At 39.3% G+C, this 25,394-nt stretch overlaps 2 protein-coding genes across 3 annotated transcripts in view; one reads left to right on the top strand and one right to left on the bottom strand.

Moving 5' to 3' along the window:
• The window catches only part of LOC115220842 (GPI ethanolamine phosphate transferase 1-like), a 67,781-nt gene extending 46,341 nt beyond the window's left edge, over positions 1-21,440 (top strand). Inside the window, exons 19-30 of the mRNA XM_029791021.2 lie at positions 331-423; positions 2,752-2,843; positions 4,007-4,057; positions 5,452-5,503; positions 6,928-7,036; positions 9,109-9,211; positions 10,784-10,883; positions 12,821-12,910; positions 13,518-13,573; positions 15,342-15,417; positions 17,798-17,914; positions 20,688-21,440. Of these exons, the coding sequence (XP_029646881.1) occupies positions 331-423; positions 2,752-2,843; positions 4,007-4,057; positions 5,452-5,503; positions 6,928-7,036; positions 9,109-9,211; positions 10,784-10,883; positions 12,821-12,910; positions 13,518-13,573; positions 15,342-15,417; positions 17,798-17,914; positions 20,688-20,855 (1,107 nt within the window). The 3' untranslated portion in view covers positions 20,856-21,440. The remainder of the gene's footprint in view (positions 1-330; positions 424-2,751; positions 2,844-4,006; positions 4,058-5,451; positions 5,504-6,927; positions 7,037-9,108; positions 9,212-10,783; positions 10,884-12,820; positions 12,911-13,517; positions 13,574-15,341; positions 15,418-17,797; positions 17,915-20,687) is intronic.
• A 1,525-nt stretch (positions 21,441-22,965) lies between these two features.
• LOC115220779 (protein virilizer homolog) overlaps positions 22,966-25,394 on the bottom strand; it is a 110,723-nt gene continuing 108,294 nt past the window's right edge. For both annotated transcript variants that reach the window (XM_029790927.2, XM_036510461.1), the window contains 2 exons: positions 24,103-24,357; positions 22,966-23,188 (listed from right to left, as the gene is read on the bottom strand). In XM_029790927.2, coding sequence (XP_029646787.1) covers positions 23,125-23,188; positions 24,103-24,357 — 319 coding nt within the window. In that variant the 3' untranslated portion in view covers positions 22,966-23,124. The remainder of the gene's footprint in view (positions 23,189-24,102; positions 24,358-25,394) is intronic.

The raw sequence follows: 25,394 nt of genomic DNA, 5'->3' as shown, positions 1-25,394 counted from the left end.
ACAGGAAAATGCAGTGTGCTAAAGGTTAATATATAGTGAGGTATGGTTTTTTTAGATTTGGCTGCATTACACCCGTGATCATCCTGTCCTTGTGCTTTGTGCACCTAGGACTATATCATCCAATGTGTCTCTCCCTTTTTATGACTGTAATCTTGTAATTTATGAAGATTTGACTGCTATTTCTAACTGTTCAAGCAACCACATACAGGCTCTCTTATTGACTTAGGGCTCAACTGGTTTAATGTATTGATAAGATAAACATGATATTTCCACTACATCATAACAAATCATTGATTAATTATTGGTACTGTCCTTGTTTATATTCCACAGGTCTACAGCTTCTTTGAGAGGAAAGCAATCGCTATTGGTCTCATCTTGATGGCACTGTGGGCACCACTTTCCTTTAACTGGCATTACAATAAGGTCAGCTACATTCACTACAGAATAACTTTAGGTTTTTTTTTTTGGGGGGGGGGGGTCAACTGTTGTTGTTGTTTCGAAAACCAAAAAAAACCTTTTCCATTTCATGTTTCTGTGAGAAGCAAAACAATGAATATGCAGAGTGTCCATATGTTACTTTTACAATTTGAAAAATTTGGTGGGTAAAAATGGAAAACTCAGCAGAGTTTCTGTATTTGGTTTGTGAGATTTTGGATGTGAATTTGTGTGTTGAAACAAAGTTGTTGACTTGGGAGGGTCATGACACCAATAATAATAAACACACACACACTGGTTCAGCATCTCTTCTTTGTTAGTCAATTTGTTAAAGAAACTTCCGAACACTTCCACTTGGGCTCCATTGGTTGCACCAACCCGCTGAGTTATTCTCGTTTTCTTGTTTCTCTGAATTTTTCAAGTTGTAATAGTAATTTACAGCTGCCTTGTGTGTAGGTGCAGGCACAGCTGTGTGCTGGTTAACGAGCTCATTTTGCAAGCACACAGTTTCAGATGCATGGCATCTAAGGCTAGTCTCTTCTGCTCAAGCCCCAGGCCGGCCAAAGCTTTGTCAGTGGATTTCATTGACAGAAACTATGTGGAATCCCATGTGTGTATGTGTTTGTTTGCCATGGCATTATAGGATGGTTGCAAGTGAGCATCACTGTCATACAAGTGACAGTCTTTTATTCTTTTCCTTGTTCCAGTTGTTGTTCCAGTCCTTGAGGAAATTTTTGTCAAACAAATCGAACCCATTACTTATTTTATTGGTCTCTTTTGCCAAACTATCAAGTTACAGGGCTGCAAACAAACCAACACCAGTAGTGAGAGATAGACACACACACACACATACAGCAGGCTTCTTTCAGTTTTTGTGTGCTAAATCCACTCAAGACTTTGATTGGCCTGAGGCTATAGTTGAAGACATTTGCCCAAGATACCATGTAATAGGACTGAACCTGGAGCTATGTGGTTAGGAAACAAACTTCTTACCGCACAGCCATATGTGTGTGTGTGTGTGTGTATGCATGCATGTATGTATGTATGCATGCATGCATCCTTTGTTTTCCATTTTTTCTCAAACTTTTTCAAATTGTAAAAGTAGCATGGACATATTCATTTAGTTCACTGTTTTTCTTCTTCCAGAAACATGGAATGGAAAAGGTTTATACAGCCATGTATGTCTATATGTATATGTATTGAATTATAAGGTATATATGTATGCTATTAAGGTTCTCATTTTGTTAAATGAATAAATAATTCAACATTCTAATATCCGAAAGCTGATGAACCAACTAAATTGTTTCTCCATTTTCTTATTTCATCATCATCATCATCATCATTTAGCATCCGTTTTCCATGCTAGCATGGGTTGGACGGTTCAACTGGGGTCTGGGGAGCCCGAAAGCTGCACCAATATATATATATATATATATATCCTCTCTCTCTTTCGGAGAGGCACAAGCACCTACACGCACATATACACACACGGCAGTAACTTCCACCTACCGAATTCAATCACAAAGCTCCGGTCAGCTCGGGGCTATATATATATATATATATACACGCGTTGTCAACTTGTATCCGAGTAATAGATCTGTTGCCAGTGCTTGGGCCTCTTGATGGCTATGAGGAGTGCCAGTGGCTGTTTTTATGTCAAGTTGTATATATGTATATTATCAATTTAACATGAAACTGAAAGAATACTGAATGTCTTCATCAGTCAAGGATCCTTCAGCTGAGACAGATGAGGGGCAGTGATATTGAGGGAGATGGCTTTGTGCCAGGTGGTGAGCGGTTCAAGTATGAATAGAGATATAAACAATTGGAGAAAAGAGAAGCAAAATGTTGTATTCTTTTACTTGTTTCAGTCATTTGACTGTGGCCATGCTGGAGTACCGCCTTTAGTCAAACAAACCGACCCCAGTGCTTATTCTTTGTAAGCCTAGTACTTATTCTATTGGTCTCTGTTGCCGAACTGCTAAGTTACGGGGACGTAAACACACCAACATTGGTTTCAAGCAATAGTGGGGGAACAAATACACACACACACACACATATATATATATACGACAGGCTTCTTTAAGTTTCCATCTACAAGGCTTTGGTCAACCCGAGGCTATAGTGGAAGACACTTGCCCAAGGTACCATGCAATACTTCCAAAATAAGGAAATAATTTGTAAAACAGATTGGGACCTGGTGTGGCCTCCTGCCTTGCCAGTCCCCAGTCAAACCTTCGAACCCATGCCAGCATGGAAAACAGACGTTAAACGGTGATGATAAGAAATATGTCACATTTTAAAAATTTTTTGCAGCTTCCAATTTTAGGCTGGGTTATTTCCTGCCTAGCGCTTGCCGTTTTCCCTCTCCTGCCAACAGTAAACAAAGATAGAAATTACAAATTAGTGTAAGTATCACATATTCTATTACCAAACTCTATTTTGTCCATTATTGATGATTGCATCCGGTTGTATGTCTTGATGAAAACTGTTAATAACTATAATTGCTACTAACGAGCCCCCAAAACCTATTAAAGCCCAGCTGATTTACTCTTGTTTGATGGCCTGATGTATGTAATAGACATAACTATATATATTTATGTGTGTGTGATGTGTTGGTTGAACTTATTTGGTTGTTGTTTCTAATGGCTGTATAAGCTGGTTCAGGTGATATCACATGCAGGAAAACAATGGAGGAGGAGGAGGAGAAAAACCTTCGTATGAAGAATGGAATGAAAACAGCCCACCCCTATGGGATCCATTTAGGATTCAACTTAAAATCCCAACAACATTACTGAGGGACATAGCTGTGTGGTTAAGAAGCTTGCTTCCCAGTCACGATTCTGGGTTTAGTCTCACTGTGTGGCACCTTGGGCAAATGTCTTCTACTATAGCCTTGGACCAAACAAAGCCTTGCTTGTAGATTTGCAAGAAGGAAACTGAAAGAAGCCCATCATGTATTGCGTATATGTATATATGTGTATGTGTGTTTGTACCCTTGTCTAGATATCATGTGATAGTTGTAAATGAGTATTATTGTCATCTTCATAGAAGTGAGGTTGTTCCTTTCAAGTCTTCTGTGAGAAATATGTCAGTCCATAGGGAAATATTTCCTTGCTTGGAAACAGGTGAAGGTTGGTGACAGGAAGGGCATCCAGCCATAGAAAAATCTTCACCAACAAATTCCATCTGTACCATGGCAGCATGGAAGAACAGATGTTAACACAGTGGAGAGAACGATGGCAAGATGCTGAATTTCATTAGAAATACAATGATTAAGGGACTAAGCCATTCCCTCTACAGACTTTGTCTCACCTTCACTAAGTGAGCTTGGAGATTTTTCTGAATCTTGCTAGAATTTGTTAAATTTCTTGACATCAAATCAACAATTTTCTAAACCATTGTTATATGTTCGTGTGGATGTGTGGGTGTAGGTATATATGAATTAGCATGATTAGAAGAACTATTTTGTTATGTGCATTTAGTAGACAGTATGAACTGTGAATAAAGCAAATGCACCATGATATTCCAGACATTACTGTTTGCATTGTCTTCAATTTGAATATTTCAGGGTAGCAGCTGGAGTTATAGCTATTTTCTTGGGGTCATACAGTCTACATAAGTAAGTCTGTTTTCTGTTTTTGTGTTTTGGTGTTTTGGGGACATAGCTGGCTGAGTGAACAGTGTACCAAATGGCAAACCAACAAGGGAAGTCTCTGTGTGGTCACTTGAACTGTTAGGAATAGTTACCATAAGTATAGCTTGTAGATGAGGAATGGGCTTTGTCAAGCTCACACAGTCCAAATATACTGATTGAAATACTAAATCTTCAGTACTGCTCCTACTTTATTCACAATGAGAATAGTGAAGCATTGAGGGAGCCTGTATGTGGTTGATCAGTTTGCTAGAAACAACTACTACATACCATTTACTTATTAAAATTGTGATGGATGTGTTTAATTTAAATTTAATTTAATTTTAACAAAGAATATTTTTTCAAGTTAAACTCAAACACCAAAAACATTAGTTATTTCATGAAATACATTGAAATTCTTAATTATTTTCAATACACAGGTGGTGTATTTCATGAGAAATATGTTAATGAAAGAGTTAAACTGTTCCATGCTTTACAAAAGAAGGTCATTAAGGATAATGTAGCCCTGAATGTAGTGTCCAGAATCAAAAAACTAGATGGTCATAGTTGGATTGCTTTGGTCATAGATCTATGCCATCATTATTGACAAAGAACTAAAAAATACTGGTTTCAAATTTTGACACAAGTTCAGCAATTTTCGAGGTGGTGGGAGTCAGTTACATCAATCCCTATATTTAATGACTGGTTCGTTATTTCAACAACAATGAAAGGAGTTAAAGGCAACCTCATTAGAATTTCAACTCAGAATGGAAAACTAGAAGAAATCTTGCTAAGCATTTTCTCTGGCATGCTAACAGTTCTGCCAGATTACCATCTTCAAGGAACTAAATAACAACAAAATGATCATTGTACCAATGATGGTGTTTCTACATGGTTACTTGATCTGCTAAAAATAGTAGCTCAAATAACACATTACTGCCTTTAAAATAAAGAAGTAAACATTAAATAGTGTTGTCTTTGATATATTATGCCTAGACAAAAGACAGAATGGTCATGGCTGGAAACTCATTTATCATAGGTCTGCTGAATCAGAGCTAACTAGGTAGACGGGTTATACAAGAACAGTCAGAACAGTTGCTTAACCCTTTCAATACCAACCTGGCTGAAACCACTTCTGGCTCTGAATACAAATGTCTTGTTTTCAAAAGTTCTGAATTAAAATCTTCCACCAAACCTTAGTCACAATTTATGTTCCTAACACTAGCTTAATGATAACTAAGTTATTTTACTAAATTCTTTGTTATATTTAAAGTAAGATGAGGACAAATATCCGTCAAATGTAAATAATGTAAATTAAGTAATGTACATAATTGCTCATCTCTTAAATATAGAATTGATACTCTTATATTTATATTTTGTAGAATGTTTCCAAGAGAGTCTTTAATGAAAACAAGGAAGTTTGGACTTTTCCAGGTAACCATTGATTGGAATCAGAAATTGATCTTTGCCTGGGCCGCTGACTGGCTCTCGTGCCAGTGGTACATAAAAAGCACCATTCAAGCGTGATCATTGCCAACATTGCCTTACTGGCACATGTGCTGGTGGCACGTGAAAAACAACATTTGAGCGTGGTCATTGCCAGTGCCGCTGGACTGGCTCCTGTGCAGGTAGCACATAAAAAACACCTTTTGAGCGTGGTTGTTGCCAGTACTGCCTGACTGGCCCTTGTGCCAGTGGCATGTAAAAGCACCCACTACACTCTCAGAGTGGTTGGCATTAGGAAGGGATTCCACCTGTAGAAACTTTGCCAGATCAGATTGGAGCCTGGTGCAGCCTTCTGGCTCGCTAGTCCTCAGTCAAACCGTCCAACCCATGCCAGCATGGAAAGTGGACGTTAAACAACGATGATGATGATGAATAATGAGCTGTAAGAACATAGAATCTACTTTAGCTCAGTTTTAGTTAATTAGAAACACTGATCTTGGCAGCAGTGTGACTTCATTTAATGCTTATACAGTTTCGCGACAGTGAGGTTGACTGAAGATTGATGAGTGATACTTTATAGAAGTGAAAGTGATAATGGGGATGATTTGTAGTAATAACAGAAACAAAAGGTGTGTGTGTGTATTGGTCTTCCATGAGGTGGAGTAGAGTCTAATGTTGCAACAGTCACCATCCCTAATCTACCAATTCTATAACAAGGGAGCTTCCATGTCATTTGACCTGCTGGAAGTCACAGCCACATTTCCCTCAAACCACACTCGACTGTCTTAAATATGGAAGAGACATCAAAATTGTCCTACATACTCATAAGGAAAGTGGGTGGTCACAGTTGGAATAACTTTGATCATGAGTTAGCTGGAAGTCAAGGTTGACTTGCGATTAAACAAGTATTTTTATTCCCCCTTTCAAAGGTAATATCTTACACTTAAACTTCAGACTGTTGTGTTGAGTGTTTTCTCTTCATTCAGAGTTGTTATCTTACAGTATTATATTCCACTCAAAGATGTTACCTTACAAGTTATACTCCACTCAGTAATCTACCATACAGTGTCATACTCCACTTAGTGATGTATTACCTTACAATGTTATACCCCACTCGGTTGTGTTAAATGTTAAGCTTCACTCAATGATGTGTTACCTTATAATGTTATACTCCACTCAGTGGAGTATAACAGTGTTATACGATGGAAGACTACCTTTGTATTTGTGAGTAAAGATTAGCTCTAATTTTAGAAAAAAATTATCATATTTCATCTTGATGGAGTTAAATATCTATGAAACGAGTACTGCCCCCCTAAAATTGTCTTTAAAAATCTACATTTGAGTATATAATTAAAATATTTATTTTAGACATTCATTAAATTAATGATGTTTTCTTTGTATTTCTTTTGAAGGTTTTCTTAATTGGATTAGCTGTCTATATTGTGCATTCAACTGCTAATAATCTTGCAGTTAATCAAGGATTACAACCAATTAACCAATGCATAAGTTGGCTATTATTAGGTAAGAAAAAAATATATATCTATTTTATTTTTACAAAATTCTTGTAAAATCATGTGTTGAAGCAGATGTCATTTGTGTTTTGGGAGGGTCATATTGCCAATAACAACACACACACTGGTTCTGTTTCACTGACTTTTGTTAATATTCATCAATGAGTTAACTAGGGAAGGCATGTGGCCTAGTGGTTAGGGTGTTGCACATATGATGGCCAAGTTGTAGATTCGATTCCCATACTAGGTAGTGTGTTGTGTTCTTGAACAAAATACTTTATTTTATATTGCTCTAGTACTGAGTGGGGAGTGGCATGTCAAAGAATAGACTCGATATTTCCTCTACATGTCATAAAAGGTGACTAAAAGATAATGTAGGATTTGCTCTCTGACTTCATAAAACCCTCACCAACAATAACTACCCAAGCTGACTCATAGGTTGGGGTACAGTTGTCTGTGTGTTACAGAGGCATCATCGCCCAAGCGGAGTAGGGAATCACTAACAAATGGTAGATGCAGTGACACATTGACACAGCAAATTCTCTTGAACTAGTTAACTAATTAACCAGTTATGCACTGGGGGTAGATTTAGACAACCACATGCTTCTACAAATCTGTAGCCTTGTGCTAATTACTTGAAATAATTACAACAAAAAACGAAATCATTATAACTGGACACTAAGGCAGCGAGCTGGCAGAATCGTTAGCATGGTGGATGAAATGCTTAGTGGCATTTTGCCCGTCACTACATTCTGAGTTCTAATTCCACTGAGGCCGACTTTGCCTTTCATCCTTTCGGGGTTGATAAAATAAGTACCAGTTGAATACTGGGGTTGATGTAATCGACTCATCCCCACCTCCCCCAAGCTGCCTTGTGGTAAAAATTTGAAATCATTATAACAGGATACTTAACAAGATTGCAATGTTATTATCAGTCTGAACATGATTGAGGCACATTTGAACTGGGTAACAAGCTAGTCATTGTATTTTGCCACAGAGAATATATCTACTGAGGAGACAGCACTGCAAGCTGAATTAAGAGATAACCTCTTTTATGCTTTTCCAGTCATCGTATGGTTGCTGGCAGCACTATACAGCAGCTCACCTTAAGTAAAGTATAAGAGAGGTAATCTCTTAATTCAGCTCGCAGTGCCATCTGCTTAGTGACCAATGAGGAGACAATTACTCTGAAATGTTAACATCTCACAGTGTAGGTAGGTAGTGCTGCAGGCTGATCTAGGTGTTGTCATCATCATCATTTAACATCTGCTTTCCAAGCTGGCATGGGTTGGGCAGTTTGACTGAGGAGTGGCAAACCAGGAAGCTACACCTTGCTCCAATCTGATCTGGTTTCTATAATTGGATGCCCTTCCTAATGCCAACCACTCTGAGAGTGTAGTGAGTGCTTTTTACTTGCCACTGGCACGGGGGCCAGTCAGGTGGCACTGGCATCGACCACACTCGAATGATACTTTTTACATATATACACCATTTGTCAACAAGCGAGATATATTCTCTTTGACAAAATGCGGTAAGTAACTTATTCCCCATTTCAAACATGAATCAAGCATATTCAGACTGATAATAGCATTACAGTTTCACTTGTCACTGCTTCGTGCTCCCTCTCTTTAACTTAACAATACATTAGACATTAAGGTGGTGAGCTGGCAGAAACGTTAACACGCCAGGCAAAATGCTTGGCGGTATTTCATCTGTCTTTACGCTCTAAGTTCAAATTCCTCTGAAGTTGACTTTGCCTTTCAACCTTTCGGGGTTGATAAATTAAGTACCAATTGCATACTGAGGTCAATCTAATCGATTGGCCCCCTCCCCCAAAATTTTGGGCTTTGTGCTTAAAGTAGAAAAGAATATATTAGACATTATTATAAGCAACAATTTTTAGGTAAGAAAATACCAGACATGTCATGTTTACTGTATTTTTAATAAAGATTTTGCATAATTAGTTCATAGTCACTTTGTACTTTAATTAACGAGATATGTATTCATTATTTAAAACACTAATTACAAGTTTACCATTTGACGCTATTAATTCACCATGCTTCTTTGTTTTGTCTTTGAAAGGTTCCACATTTGTTTTGCCACTCTTCAGCAGCCAGCTTGTTATTGAGCGTCTTCACTCCATCCTCCTATCCTTGTACACATTATATACATTGATGAGCACATCGTATCCTTTTCAATTAACTCTTTTGTCACCATATTTCTAATGTTATGATTGGGCGAGTCTTGGACATTTACCCCCCAATAACCCTGCAAGGACAATTGCCCCTGAGGCAACAGATGATGATTTAAAACTTCTTAATATATTTGGGGGGGGAAGGTTATTGTCCTAGGGGTAATTGTCCTGATGCGGATTGGGGGCTTTACTAAAACATACATGTATATATAATAGATGCAGGCGTGGCTGTATGGTAAGAAGCTTGCTTCCCAACCACACAGTTCCGGGTTCGATCCTACTGCGTGGCACCTTGGGCAAGTGTCTTCTGCTACATCCTCAGGCCAACAAAAGCCTTGTGAGTGGATTTGGTAGGTGGAAACTGAAAGAAGCCCGTCGTGGTGCATGTGTGTGTGTGTACATGCACACACACGTGTGTGTATATGTAAAAGAGACTGATAGAAGTACTGGGCTTACAGTGAAAAGGTGGTGCTCCTGCATAGCCACAGTCAAATGACTGAAATAAGTAAAAGAGAAAAAACAATATGTAATAGATGCAGGTTTTGGGTTCAGTCCCACTGCATGGCACCTTGTTTTGTAATTCTTGCCATTGGAATTGCAGTGAAGTAGAGATTGGCCACTGCCAAAGACTGGCTCCTGCCAGAAGCTTATAACCAACAACACTACTGCTCATAAAATATTGCAGGATATAAAATAAAAATTGATACAAAATGATAAAGCAATGAATTTAAGATCAATGTAAACAAAATTTTGGAAATGAACTTTGAATTAAGAAAAGAAATAGCACCAAATAGAAACCCTTTAAGCTGTTCAGAGTCTAATTCCAAATGGGGATTGCTAGAAAAAAGCACATTTATCCTTTTCTATTCAATTGCAATAATAAACATTTTAATTTTTTTGAAACTATAGTATCAAATGCGAATGTGTATGAAAAAAAGAAAACGTTTTCATAACAGTCAATACAATATTTTTGTGGTTCAAAAATTGCGATTTATGACCTAAAATGTCCTCTAGATTAGCCAGAGCTAATAATGACAAACTTTAACAACTAAATATTGTTAAACACACCTCTGCAAATGCAATGTGCATAAGCAATTCACTTTAAATACAACAAACTAAATGGTGGTGCCCCAGCATGGCCACAGCTCATTAGCTGAAACTGGAAAAATCAAAAAAAAAAATCAAAAAACAACCGGAAGTGAGACTGTTTTTAGCAGATCCCTAAATGGGGCTCATGGCAGGCAATGGGTTAACATCAGCTTCATAAGCATTAGATAAACCCAATTGTTAGATGTCTTCTTAATGTAAAACTCTCCCAAGGTGACCAGCTGGCAGAACCGTTAGCATGCTGCACACAATGCTTAGCAACATTTCATTTGTCTTTACTACATTCTGAGTTCAAATTTCACCAAGGTCGATTTAGCCTTTCAACCATTCAGGATTGATAAAATAAAGACCAGTTGAACACAGGCTCACGTAATTGACTTATCCCTTCCCTTCGAACTTGCTGGCCTTGTGCCAAAATTTGAAAACCAATGTAAAAGTCTCCTTAACTCTTTCCAGTCACGAATGTCTTTTCATTCTTTCTTTTTGTTGTTCACTTTTCTTCTGGGTGTGGCTGGAAAGTATTGTCACCCCTTCACTGCACTTCCAACTGGATGATGTAAGTATTGCTTCAGATATTTCACACTTATTCCTTAACAGTCTAGCATTTGAACTAGCCATGTCTAGCAGCCCAGATATTCCACCTGTTTTATGTTCAAACTGGCCAGGTAATCATCTCTTTTGCAGTAACACACCTGTTCCTGTCTTCATTCCTGATCTCTTTCTCTCTCTCTCTCCGGTCAGGTAACCTTGTAACCCCTCTACAGCAAGACATGTTGCTGTTTCTCTGTCTCCAATTCCTCCTCCCTCTCAAAAGATTTTTCTGTCATGCAAGGTACTTGTTGACCCTGTCAGTGCAGGTGCCACTCAAAAGCACCCAGCCCACACTGTAAAGTGGTTGGTGTTTAGAAGGGCATCTAGCTGTAAAAACCTTGCCAAAACTGACCTCTCCTGTGCTTGTCCACTCTGCAGGGTGATTGGTGTTAGGAAGGGCATCCAGTTGTAAAAATCCTGCCAAAACAGTCACAGAAGTTTGGTGCAGGCTTCTGCCTGGCCAGCTCCTGTCAAACCATCCCACCTCTGCCAGCCTGGAAGGTGGATAGTTAACAATGATGATCAGCACAGTCTCAAAGCTAGGAGATAACACCGTGCATCTTCCCACATTGTTCATGTTTTCCATCTTCTACAAGTTTCTTCTACTTGCATTGCTTGGCACTTGACCCAAATCTTATCCTCCAAATGCATCACATGTTCAGATCAGTCCAACTGCTCCTTTCTAACACATCAGAGTCTTCCAACACCCATTTTTATTCTCGGTTTACTCGTGTTGGACATCTTTTAACGATTAGCAGAAAACCACCCAGAGGGTGGTCTGTCAGCTTCTGTGTGTGTGTGTATCATCATCATCATTTAACATCCATTTTCCATGACTGGAGCTGGCCTGCCAGAGAGCTGCACCAGTCTCCAATTGTCTATTTTACCATGGTTTCTATAGCTGGATGCCTTTCCTAATGCCAACCACTTTGCAGAGTGTACTGGATGCATTTTATGTGGCACCAGTATAGCATGCATGTGTGTGTGTATGTATATATATATATATATATATATATATATATATAGCTGTACCTACACCAGTGTCACATAACCAGCCAACTCAAAAGTACCCTTGGATCGTAGGGCAACATGCCGTGCTTGAGGAGACCTATTGAGTCGAGTACATCAACATCAAATGGAAATTGTAGTTGTGGTCCCCATGCTGGTGGCATGTAAAAAGCACCATCCGAATGTGGTCGATGCCAGCTCCCTTGCCCTGACTGGCTTCTGTGCTGGTGGCACGTAAAAATCACCATCCAAACATGGCCAATGCCAGCACCACCTTGACTGGCTCCCATGCTGTTGGCACATAGAAAGCACCCGCTACACTCTCGGAGTGGTTGGCGTTAGGAAGGGCATCCAGTTTGGTGCAGCCTCCTGGCTTTCCAGACCCCAGTCGAACCATGCAATCCATGCCAGCATGGAAAACAGACATTAAACGATGATGATACACACATACATTTTGTGGGTAGATCTGTGTTTCTCCTTATAAATATATCCTCCTCATCATCACTGTTTAATATCTGCCCTCCATGCTGAGACAGCCAGGCAGAAGCCTGCACCAGGCAAGAGCCAGCCAGGCAGAAGCATACACCAGAGTTTTGTAACTGTTTTGGCAAGATTTTTACAGGTAGATGCCCTTCCTAACACCAACCACTCAGCAGAATGGACTTTTTGAACATAAATTAAAATAGCCTTCTTATATTTAGAAAATATCTATTTTACAGTCTTTTATTGTATAAACTAGCAAAGAAAACTAAATTTTTTGCTCTAATTTTTACTCTAATCAGGATTAAATTTTTTATTCCTTTTCTGGTTTTTCTTTTTTTATTTTGTTTTCCTTTTTTCTTTTAATATTTTGTTTTTCCTCTACAAGTTTTTAAAATTTTTAAATCTTTTCAGGTGAGAACATTACATTTTGGCTCTGAACTCCAAGAAGAGAACAATTACATTCGAATTTCAAAAGAAGACACCCGAAGGGCCTATTTTTTTGTATCTTTTCTCATTTGTTTTGTCTTATATCTTCTTTCAGTCACTGGACTGTGGCCATGTTGGAGCATCACCTTGAAGGGTTTAGTCAAATAAATTGACCCCAGAACTTATTGTTTTAAAGTCCAGTACTTATTCATTGGGTCTCGTTTTGCCAAACTGCAAAGATATGGGAACATAAACAAACCAACACTGGTTTTCAATTGATAGTGAGAGGGTATACACAATGACTCACAATTTGAGGGAGATTAGACAACTATTTCTAGCAGATTGAGAGACCATCTAGAGCAGGGGTTCTCAAATATCCAGACCAGATCCAAAACCTGGATTTTTTTTTTTTAGAGGCTCATACCAAAAAAGTAAAACATGAGTCAATTAAAGAAAAATCTTATATTTATAGAGGGAAACCTGTTGGGGGCTGCCAGAAGGATGTTCAAGGGCCACATGCGGCCCTGGGATCTGCAGTTAAGAACTACTTGTCTAGAGGCATTGGTTCTTATAGTAAAGAAATATTTATGTCTTTTCAATTCCCATCACTAATTCACAAGACAGTAACTTATACAACCAACCATATTGCCATATCTTGGTTATGATTTCTTAATTTCTTCAGATATTTTTCATGTATACAGCATTTTTTGGAACAGGTAACATTGCCAGTATAAACAGGTAAGCTTATTCACCCTTTTTTATTTTATGCTTCTTGTGCAGGGGCTATTTCTTTCCAGAACATTGTTTTAACTTCTTAATGTCCATGGCCATTCGTTATTCCATATTAAATGTCTTGTAATGAAATTTCTTGCCTTTTTTTAAAGTTTTGTAAGAATGGTTGTGTGTTCACATTCTTTAGGATTCTACACTATAAAGAATCTTATATATTTCCTTCCACAATTTGCCACAGTCACTCATGTTGCCCAAGCCTTTCTATCTCTTCACCTATTCTCACCTCCTGCCCCATGTCTCTCAAGTGCATGTTCCAACACACTTTCACCATCCTCTCGCTCTCTCTCTCTTCCTCTCCATCTCTCCCTCACTGTTGCTCTCTTTATCTTACTCTCTAACTCCTCTCTTTTCCAACTGAGGTCTCCATGTATCTACAGCAAGACACCTACGTCTGTTTCTCCATTCCTTTAACAAAGGCATACCCCCTCAATACTACTCCCCCTCCTTCCCAGTTGAGAGGGTTTTGTCTTGCAAGGTCCTTGATGACCCTGTTGGTGCTGGTGCAACATAAAAAGCACCCAAAACACTCTAAAGCAGTTGGTGTTAGGAAGGGCATTCAGCCATACAAAACCACATTAAAGTGGACATTGACTCATCATATCCTGTTAAACCAATCCACCCATGCCACCAGCATAGAAAAGGCATCAAATATGATGATGGTGATAAATGTATGGGTGGACAAGAGAGTTAAAGGCCAAATATAAATTTCATCCACACTTAGAAATAATTATTCTTCTGAATATTGAGCAGTAGGCATCAACAACAAGGAGGAGAAAGAGCAGTGGTAGCATCAGTAAATGTGTGGTGGCATGACAGAAATGGTAGGAACGTTGCAACAACTGACTTAGAAAAGAGAGAATTAAAAGTAAATACTTAAAGTGCAAATCCACCCAGGGTCTGAGTCGATGAACTGATATTTGAATGCAGCTTCACTTGTGGGTCTTGAAATTCCCTCCTGTACTCAACCACACATCTAACGTCCTTCTGTGGCTGAATTTCATTAAGAAGATGCTATTTCTAATGCTTCTCTCTCTCTTCATTAACATTTATTCCAATCAATCTTCTGTCACATTTATTCTAATCAATCTCCAGTAACATTTCTTCCAGTCAATCTCCAGTTACATTTTTTCCAGTCAATCTCCAGTCACATTTCTTCTAGTCACGTTTCCTCCAGTCAGTCTCCAGCCAATCCCCAATCGCATTTCCTCCAGTCAATCCTCAGTCGCATTTCCTCCAGACAATCCCCAGTCGCATTTCCTCCAGTCAATCCCCAGTCGCATTTCCTCCAGTCAATCCCCAATCGCATTTCCTCCAGTCAATCCCCAGTCAATCTCCAGTCACGTTTCCTCCAGTCAATCTCCAGTCGCATTTCTTTCAATCAATCCCCAGTCGCATTTCCTCCAGTCAATCTCCAGTCACATTTCTTCCAGTCACGTTTCCTCCAGTCAATCCCCAGTCACATTTCCTCCAGTCAATCCCCAGTCGCATTTCTTCCAGTCAATCCCCAGTCGCATTTCCTCCAGTCAATCCCCAGTCGCATTTCCTCCAATCAGTCCCCAGTCGCATTTCCTCCAGTCAGTCCCCAGTCGCATTTCCTCCAGTCAGTCCCCAGTCGCATTTCCTCCAGTCAATCCCCAGTCGCATTTCTTCCGGTCAATCTTCCAACTACCAAAGTCTTATTTTTGTTCTTTCTTTTTTCTCTCTTTCTTTTCAGCTTTGATCCTGCTTCAGTTTATTGTTTCCTTACGGTGTTCCATCCTTTCTCTATGGGAACTCTCTTACTGCTGAAGGTGAGATGATATTAAATCTATTTTTTCACTCTCCTCTCTTCCCCAGCTGGAGCATCCATGTATCTCTTCTGTAGCAAGACACCTATCTCTATCTCTCTATACTTTTAATCTCTCATCACCTGGCACAAAACCCTTCCCCACCCCTTCCCAGTTGAGGAATCTATTTTGCAAGGTACTTGCTGGTCCTGTCAGTACTGATGCCACATAAAAAGCTCCCAGTTCACTCTGTAAAGTGTTTGGCATTAGGAAGGGCAGGCAGTGGGGTCTGGCACAGCTCTCCAGCTGGCCACCTCCTGTTATACCTTCGAACTCATGCCAGCCAGCATGGAAAATGGACATTAAATGATGACAGTGACAACGATGATGATGAGAGGTGACCAATTTCTGTAGAGAGTAGAAGAGGGAGTGGTTTGTATTTGCTTGAATCAACACCATTTAGCATTGATTCTAGTCAGTTTAGAACTTAAGACAATGACTGATGAAACTAGTCTTAGGTCAATCAAAGTGCTTTATGAGTGAAACTTTTTTCTTCTTTTCATAAGGCCAGAGTTTAAGCTGGCTTCCATGGCATTTATAAGTGGCTGCTAAGATTACAACACTCCCCACCCCTGGATGGGATGACAGTCCATTGCAGAGTTAACTTCCCAACTACTGCTACAACTTGTTTACAGTTGAGTAGGATGGAGCAAAGGGGGAACGAAGTGTTTTGCTCAAGAACAATGGCCTCCACTCCTCAAGGTTGGCTAGGTTTATACCAACTCTACCCAAGCATTCTCAACCCCCTTGTCTGTCCCCACTCCCTGTCCTGACCCTGCAGTAACCACTGTACTTGCTCCTTCCTTCCCAAGGCATCGTATCCCCCTGGAAACTTCTCTACTCTTGTCTTGTGCCCCCTCCTGTTGACTTGTAATAATTCAAGAGCATCATTAACAGCATCACATAGGTCATACATACACACACACACACGTGTGCCTTTGGTCATCAAACAGTGGTGAGAGACATAGACAGATACTGTGTTGGTGTGTTTACATCCCCATAACTTAGCAGTTCAGTAAAAGATAGAATAAGTTTCAGGTTTAAAAAGTACTGGAGTCAATTCATTCGACTAAAAATTATTCAAGACAGTGCCCCAGCATGGCCACTGCCTAATGACTGAAACAAGGTAAAAAGCGCCACTGGCATTGCTCCTTCCTGCAGAGAACTGAAAAAAAATAAAATAACACCACCATCATTTGTGGTATGTCTAACAGGGTCCATTCTATAACAAACATTCAGGCCAGGTCTCCAGTTTACAGATGACTTCCTCTCTATCTCTCCACCCCTTTCCATTGCCCTGTAAAAAAGTTCTAGTGGGTGTTACCCTTCCTTCTCTGACAAAGTAGTGAATCAAAAGTATTATGTCTTTTGTGTGGTGATGTTCACTCTTGGTTGTCTTCTCCTCCCTCAAGTGGGATGATGAGGATGATGGTCCTTCATGTCTGAAGATTATGAGGAAGAATGGCAAGCCCTTGAGTGGCAATGTAAACCAATCCTCAAACGGGCTGTGACGCTCTTGCAGTAAATATGTAAAAGCTTGGTCAGATGGACAGGGGTCACAACAACAAGTCTTTCCTTTGTTTATGTTTCTCATCAGCCACAGTTCTGACCTTCTCGAACGTTACTTGCAGTAATCTGGAAGTAGTCTTGCCCTATCTTCCTCTCTACTGCAAGTTTTTCTCCACCATGTGGGATTAGTGGGATAATACTAACATCATAATTTCCAACATTGGCAACACATTATTTCAGGAAGACCGAATAGATTGGTCAATACCAATAACTGGTTGCTGCTTTTAATTTATTGACCTTGGAAGGATGAAAGGTAAAGTTGACCTTTCAGGGATTCGAACTCAGAATGTATGGGAAGTAACTAAAAACTACAAGCTATTTTTTCCAATAGGCGCAGGAGTGGCTGTGTGGTAAGTGGCTTGTTTCCCAACTACATGGTTCTGGGTTCGGTCCCACAGCATGCCACCTTGGGCAAGTGTCTTCTACTATAGCCTCGGATCGACCAAAGCCTTGTGAGTGGATTTGGTAGATGGAAACTGAAAGGAACCCGTCATATATGTGTGTGTTTGTGTCTGTTGCGCCCCCCCCCCCCTCATCGCTTGACAACCAATGTTGGTGTGTTTATGTTCCTGTAACTTAGCGGTTCAGCAAAAAAGACTGATAGAATAAGTCCTGGGGTCGGTTTGTTTGACTAAAGGCGATGCTCCAGCATGGCCCGGAGTCAAATGACTGAAACAAGTAAAAGAATACTAACAATCCTGTCTTCTAGACGTCTCTAACAGAGAATTGCTTTAGGATTCTGATAATAAAAGAACGTTTTTCTCTCTGATTTCAGGTTGCTTTACCATTCTTCATTGTGATCTGTGCTCTGGACACTCTCTGCATCAGCACCAATACGTCGAAAAGTATCTTATTTTTGAATGTCTTAATTATCTCGGATGTGATGGGATTGGTAAGTTACTGTTTGATAATTATATTAGAAGTGGGACCAAATGTTTATCAAATCAATAAAACCAATCAGTGGTTAAGAAATCAGCTGGAGTACCACGGGATCAAATCCAGATTGGCAATGTCATCATTTTTCTGTTTTTGTAGACGGCAAATGTGTGGCTGTATGGTAAGAAGCTTGCTTCTCAACCACAAGGCTCTGGGTTCCATCCCACTATGTGACACGTTGGGCAAATGGTTTCTGTTATAGCCTCAAGTCAACCAAAGCCTTGTGAGTGGATTTGGTAGGTGAAAACTGTCAGCTATATATCCATATATACACACAAGCACATGTACCTTCAGTTGTCAAACAATGGTGAGGGACAAACACAGATACTGTGTTGGTGTGTTTACATCCCTGTAACTTTGCAGTTCAACAAAAGATAGAATAAGTTTCAGGTTTAAAAAGTACTGGAGTCAATTCATCATCATCATTGTTGTCATCATTTAACTTCCACTTTCCATGCTGGCATGGGTTGGACGGTTTGACTGAGGGGGCTGGCAAGCCAGAAGGCTGTACCAGGCTCCAATCTGATCTGGCAAAGTTTCTACAGCTGGATGCCATTCCTAATGCCAACCACTCCGAGAGTGTAGTGGGTGCTTTTTACTTGCCACCAGCATAAGGGCCAGTCAGGCAGTACTAGCATCAACCACACTTGAATGGTGCTTTTTGCGTGCCACTAGCATGGGAGTCAGTCAGGCAATACTAACAATGACCACACCAATGGTGCTTTTTACATGCCACCGGCACGGGCGTCAATCAAGCGGTACTGTTATCAACCATGACTTCACTTGCCTCTGCCCAATGATTGCAGGGTACTCTAAAATGGGTTGGTTGTACTGCACTGGCAAAAGGCTACGGTCTCATTTGGCTTGACTGGTTTTCTCAAACACAGCTTATCCACAAAGGTCTCAGTCACCTGTCATCACCTTGGTGAGGCCCAACGTTCAACGGTTCTGCTTCACCACCTCATCCTAGGTCTCCCTGAGTCTACCTCTTCCAGTTTCCCTCTACTGTTCAGGTGTCACACTTCTTCACACAGCTGTCCTCATCCATATGCAACACATGACCATATCAATGCAGTCATCTCTCTTGCGCACCACATCTAATGCTTCTTATGTCCAACTTTTCTATCAGGGTGCTTACACTCTGTTGTGTATACATACTGACATTACACATCCAGTGGAGCATACTAGCTTCATTCCTTACAAGCTTACGCATGTCCTCAGCTGTCACAGCCCATGTTTCACTGTCATGTGTCATACATTTGACTAAAAATTATTCAAGGCAGTGCCCCAGCATGACCACTGCCTAATAACTGAAACAAATAAAAGATAAACTAGAAATAAGGTGAAAATAAAGTAAATAAAGAAGGGTTTCAACTTCCACCTCACCTCAAAGGTTTAGTACTGCATGCTAGCATCAGTTGCTGGTTACTTCACAACAGTTTTGCTCTGATCTCACCTGAAACCTTAAGTTCTGATCCAGCAGTTTGGACCCAAAGTGTCTTCTGCACAGTTTTGCCACAACAAACATCATTTCAAAGTATTCTGTTCTTCGGTCCTACTAATGAAATCTGTATCATGTGTCTCTGTGTTGAGTTTCATGTTAAAGTGTATGGCTGTCAATTAGGAGGTTGCATTCAGGATCAGAAGATTGTGGTTTCAATCCCATGACTGGCAATGGATTGGGGTCCTTGAGCAAAACACTTCATTTCACTCAGCTGTACATGGGTATTCCTGTGAAGCATTGGTGTTCTGTTCAAGAGTGTTGCTGGCCTGTCCACCTAGCCTGTGGGGTGGTATCATTTGAAGGCTGCAACAATGCAAGGAAGTGCATTGTGGCCAGTGGTGTGTAATGACAGCCGCCAATGGTTTAGTCAATACAGTAATGTAGAGTCATCATCATCACTTAACATCCACTGTCCATGCTGGCCTGGGTTGGACAGTTTGACCAGGGCTGACAAGCCAGGAGCCAGCACCAGACTCCAGTCTGATTTGGCATGATTTTCTACAATTGGATGCCCTTCCTAATACATTCTGTAATGACTAATATCAATTTCTTTCACTAAACTGGTAATAACTGATGTCCAAATAACAAGAAATGGACATAGGTGAGAGAAAGAAAGAAAGAGAGCTGTTAACCCTTTCATTACTAAGCCAGCTCTGGTTCTGTAGTACAAATGTCTTGTTTTCATAAGTTTTGAATTAAAGTCTTCCACCAAACCTTAATCACAATTTATGTTCCTAACACAAGCTTAATAATAACTAAGTTATTTTACTAAATTCCTTGTTATATTTAAAGTAATTGAAAGAAACACAGAGCATCACAACAGAAATATGGTAACAAAAGTGTTAAAATATATAATAGAGAAACAATTCTTAACCCGTTTGATACCAACCTGGCTGAAACTGCTTCTGGCTCTGTAGTACAAATCTCTTGTTTTCATAAGTTCAGAATTAAAATCTGCCATCAAGCCAAGTGAAATCGTAGCCGTGGCCGTTGTCATGTAAATGGCACCCAACATACTCTGTAGAATGGTTGGCATTAGGAAGGGCATCCAGCTGTAGAAACCACATCAACGCTGGAACCTGGTGCAACTCCCTAGCTTACCAGTTTCAGTCAAACTGTCAAACCCATGCCAGCATGGAAAACAGACGTTAGATGATGATGATATATATATATATATATATATATATATCTTTATTCGTTTTTTTTTTCTTTTCTTTTTTTACAGCAATTTTTCTTCCTGGTACAAGACTTTGGCAGTTGGCTGGAGATAGGCAGCAGCATCAGTCACTACGTAATTGCTATGACTACCATAATATTTATTTTGTTGTTGGACGTCATCTGTCACTGCTTCACAACACTACACATTCCTCTCACCACCTTCAAAACAGCATAAAAATCAACATCACCGCTACCACCACCCGTCCACAATATTGAAATGTTGGATGATGATGGAATCCTGTTGATGGTAATTTCATAAAGATTTCAAAGTATTTTTTATTACTTCGGTTTTATGATTGTTAGTCATTCATTCCATTGGAATAATTAAGACAGTGTTTTTAGCTGTTATTGGTTTCAGCTCCTTTCCCTGGCTCCAGCTCCTTTTTGTTGAGAATCTTTACAACTCCCTCAATTAACTCAGATGGGATGTGTATCGATATGTTAATATTATGCATGTGACTGTATGCAATGAAAATGGTGTGTGTGTGGGGGGGGGACTTTACATAGAGGTCCAAGTACCAAATGTACAAGCCTTCCAACAGGGATACAGAGTCTGAGATGGGTCACTATTTGTTGGGGTGGTTAGTAGCAGAACAGACAATGCTTTCATATCTTCATAATCATTTTGAAGCTAAGAAATCTCTCTTGAAGTCCTTAAAGGAAATAAATATTTCTTTATAAAATTGAAGACTTTGAATAATTTCAATTAATTATAATCTTATGGCTGTGGATAAAGGATCAAATATCGATATTTAAAAAAGAAATTTTTTTTTAACTTCACTACACTTTTATACAACTTCTATTATTATTATTATTATTATCAATGCCAAAAAGGCAGCAAGCTGGCAGAATTGTTAGCATGCTGGACGAAATGCTTAGCGGTATTTCCCCCGTCACTATGTTCTGAGTTCAAATCCTGCTGAGGTCAACTTTGCCTTTCATTCTTTCAGGGTCGATTAAATAAGTACCAGTTTACACACTGGGGTCAATGTAATCAACTTAATCCCTTCCCCCAAATTTGAAGCCTAATCCTTTCCAGTGGAAAGGATTATTATTATTGAGGCAGTAAAAGCTGACAAAATGGATAGCCCAGTGGGCAAAATGCTTTGCCAGCACATTTCGTTGTCCCTTAGGTTCTGAGTTCAAATTCCTTTGCTTTTCCTCCTTTCGGGGTCGACAAAATAATTTCCAGTTGGAAACCAAGGTTGATATAATTAACTTATCCCCACCCACTCAGAATTGCTGGCCTTGTGCTAAAATTTGAAACCATTATTTATTAGGTAGCATGGCTGTGTAGTTAAGTAGTTTGCTTTGGAGCTGTATGGTTTCAGGTTCAATCCCAGCACATGGTACCTTGAGTGTTTTTCTGATATAGCTTCAGGCTGACCAAAGCTTCATTACTGTATTTGGTTGACAGAAAGTACAGGAAGCATGCATATATATATATATATATATATATATACATCATCATTTAATGTCCAGTCTTCCATGCATGCACGGGTAGGACAGTTGACAGGAGCCACCCATGCATGCATGGAAGACTTGATGTTAAACGATGATGATGATATATGTGGGTGTGTATGTGAATGTCGATGTCCCACATTTGTCACTGCTCAAACAAAGCTGATAAAGTTGACATTATCACCAGCCCCCCCCTCCCTTTCAAAAATTTGTGGAATGAAATCTCTTACTTGAAGATTGTAAAATCTTGCCTCAAATAATTACTCATCTAACCCATGCTCGTATGGATAAATGAATATTGAACAAACGAACTGATCTCTTGTTCCTTTAAGTTATGCAACATTTCTGATGACTGCTTCAACTGCAGTTGTCCTGTAATTCTCATTGATAATTGCCTGACACACGTGTGTGTAGCTCCCTTTTATGCTGTTGGTAGTGTGAATTAGTAGCATTTATGATCAGAGACATTCCATTATCAACATTCAGTGTTTTCAGAGATAAAAACGACCTGAAATAAACCATCCCCTACCTCTCCCACCCATGATTTTACTGCTATGGCCCTGTTAGGTTGTCCAGTTGTGTCTTTACTTGCCCCACCTTGCACCCTGGTATCGCTTCTCATTTACAGACAAGACCTTCCCAATCTCTTATTTACCAAGATGACTTCTAAGACATGCAGATGTTTGTCAACTTCCATTTAAGATATATTAAATATATATTTTTGTAAATATATTTTCGTAAATTAATTTTGATTGCATTAAAATACTTTCAATTCTTTGAGTTAATTAAAAAAAAAAAAAAGACTGTAAACAGAAGGAAAGAAATTTGTGAAATTGATGAATTTTACTTAAAAGATCAAGAATGAAATTTATGATTATTTACAAAGAATGGATTTTTCCTGCAGCTTTTCTTGCGGGGTTCTGAATAAAATTTTCAACTGTCTTTATGTTAATTTATTATTTTTTATCTTTTATGAGAAGGAATTACTTTGTGAAAGAACGGAAATGTCTGCTGATTTCTCTTCTTCCTCTAAAAGTTGGTTGGAATCTATAAATATAAAAATATTAAGATATATTAAACTTTTGGATTGAGTATTTCATAGCTGTTTGTAAAATATGTATCTACATTATTATCATTACCTTTAGTACCATTTTTCCTGTTGCTGAAGGCTTGTTTAGTAAATTCCTTTGTCATTTATCTCCAGCAAACTTTTGTTTAGGATAAAAGATCTGCTTTAAAAGCAATTTCTTTTCAGTCAGAATATGAAGACATTGCAAAATGTCAAAACACCTTCACCAAATTAGTGACCAAGACTGACTTTCAACAGCTACTTTTAGTTACTACATTCACACCACCCTGGGAAAAGACACTGAATAAGATTTTTTAGGAAATTACTCTTTCCCTCATTCCACTCTCCTTCAGTTCTCTACTGTTCTGAGAACAAAACAAAATAGCTGAAAAAAATTAGCTACTGAGATTAGACATCACCAGCAAGCAAGCTCACCCATGACTTAAACCAAATACTGTCCAGGTGGCCATCACTAATTACATTTAAAGAGCACCTGTTGTCACATTTCTTCCTCAAAATATAATGGACACTAGTACAAGATGATTGGCAAATTATTTAGAGATAAAATAGTTAAAACAAAAAAAAAATTTACATTCAATTAGATGCTATGAAAGGGCAGATGTTCTGTAGTGTGGTCAGAAACTGCAATTATCTAATAAGTTGTATCAAAGCTCTATCAGTAGATCTCAAGTTGTTTTAAAGTCCCAGAGCTGAAAACCTGTTTTAACATTTTTATCTCAGTTCCAATTAAATAATCTTGCAGCAAAATATACTCCAAGTTCTCGTAGGTAAAAGGTTAATTCTTAAAATACACATGTTTTATTGGGAAGTATATTCCAGATTGTTATCAATGTAATGATTATTACATTAAGTGATTAGAAAATATTTTTACCTCATGTCTAACTCTTTAGCTTTCGATGCAAACCAGTGATTGCTGCTGCCTGCTGCAGCTGCAGCAGCATTGTTACCAACACCACCACCACCACCGGGACCAGTTAATCCAGCTGCACCACCACTAACTGCTGCACTCAGCAATGCTGCCCCTAGACTGCCACTGGCTAGATTATTTCCTCCACGACCACCACCTCGGAGAGAAAAGCGATTATCTCGTCCGGCACGGCGATCAACAGTTGTACGTTTGTCAAGACTAAAAATGCAAGAAAGGAAAAATATATGTACAAACACACTGTATTTGCTGGCACAAAAAGAGAAAAGACCTTAAAAAAAAATTGTAGATATTACATGCAGAAGTTACTTTTTATGTAAAATTATTTTCCTAAAATTTTTTTTTTAAAGAAAAAAGGTGTTATATGCTTTTTTTGTTTTCTTAAAAAAAATTCAAAAGCTACACTGAACCACAAAAGAAACATGATTTTTTTTTCAAATGTCATCTTTATATGGTAAATTCTGAAAATTTATTTTGGGGATGTAAGTGTAAATATTCCAAGACATGCTGGTTTAAGGCTGAGACCCAAATTGCAGGTTACCTTTTAACTTTCCCTGAAATGAGTCACCAAAACGCAACTGTGTTGAATGTCGTGGGTGGAAGTTGCAAACAATTGTCATGAAAACCAAAATACATGTGCATCTCGTGGAGGTTATGGGTATAAAAATCAACTTGAACTGCATTCCTGGCATTTGTAATTTGGACACATCAGGTACGACTTGACTGTCAGTAGCATAGAAAGAACAAGCTATTGGCTGATTGCAAGCAGGGCAGCATGCCCTGGTTGTTGTGAAAGCTTACAATGTCCATGTGAGCGCCATCTATTTGCCTGCAACAGTGATACAACAGCACTGCAGATCATGCCCGCATGGTTTCAGGTGCTATAGGCCTGATTCAGAATTGGGGCCCCATGTATTTCAAAATGTTGGTGCAGGCAGAGGGAATGGCATCACAGCACAGTGCTACAATGACCAGAACCTAAGACCTCACATCGTGCTCTTCTTCACACAACACCATAGCCAGCAGGAAAATGCTTCCTCCCACATGGCCAGGGTCACCATGGACTTTCTGCATCAGCACAACATCAGAACCATGCCATGGCCAGCTCTCAGCCCAGATTTGAGCCCAATTGAACACCTGTGGGATGAAATCTAGAGACGGCTGACAACTGATGTGGAACTGGAGGCAGCTTTCTTCAGGGTATGGGCACAGGTGCCAATGGCTTTTGTGAACTGCCT

This window comes from Octopus sinensis, linkage group LG17 (genome assembly GCF_006345805.1).
Source record: "Octopus sinensis linkage group LG17, ASM634580v1, whole genome shotgun sequence".
Lineage (NCBI taxonomy): Eukaryota > Metazoa > Mollusca > Cephalopoda > Octopoda > Octopodidae > Octopus > Octopus sinensis.
This window is presented reverse-complemented; position numbering and strand designations above follow the sequence as displayed.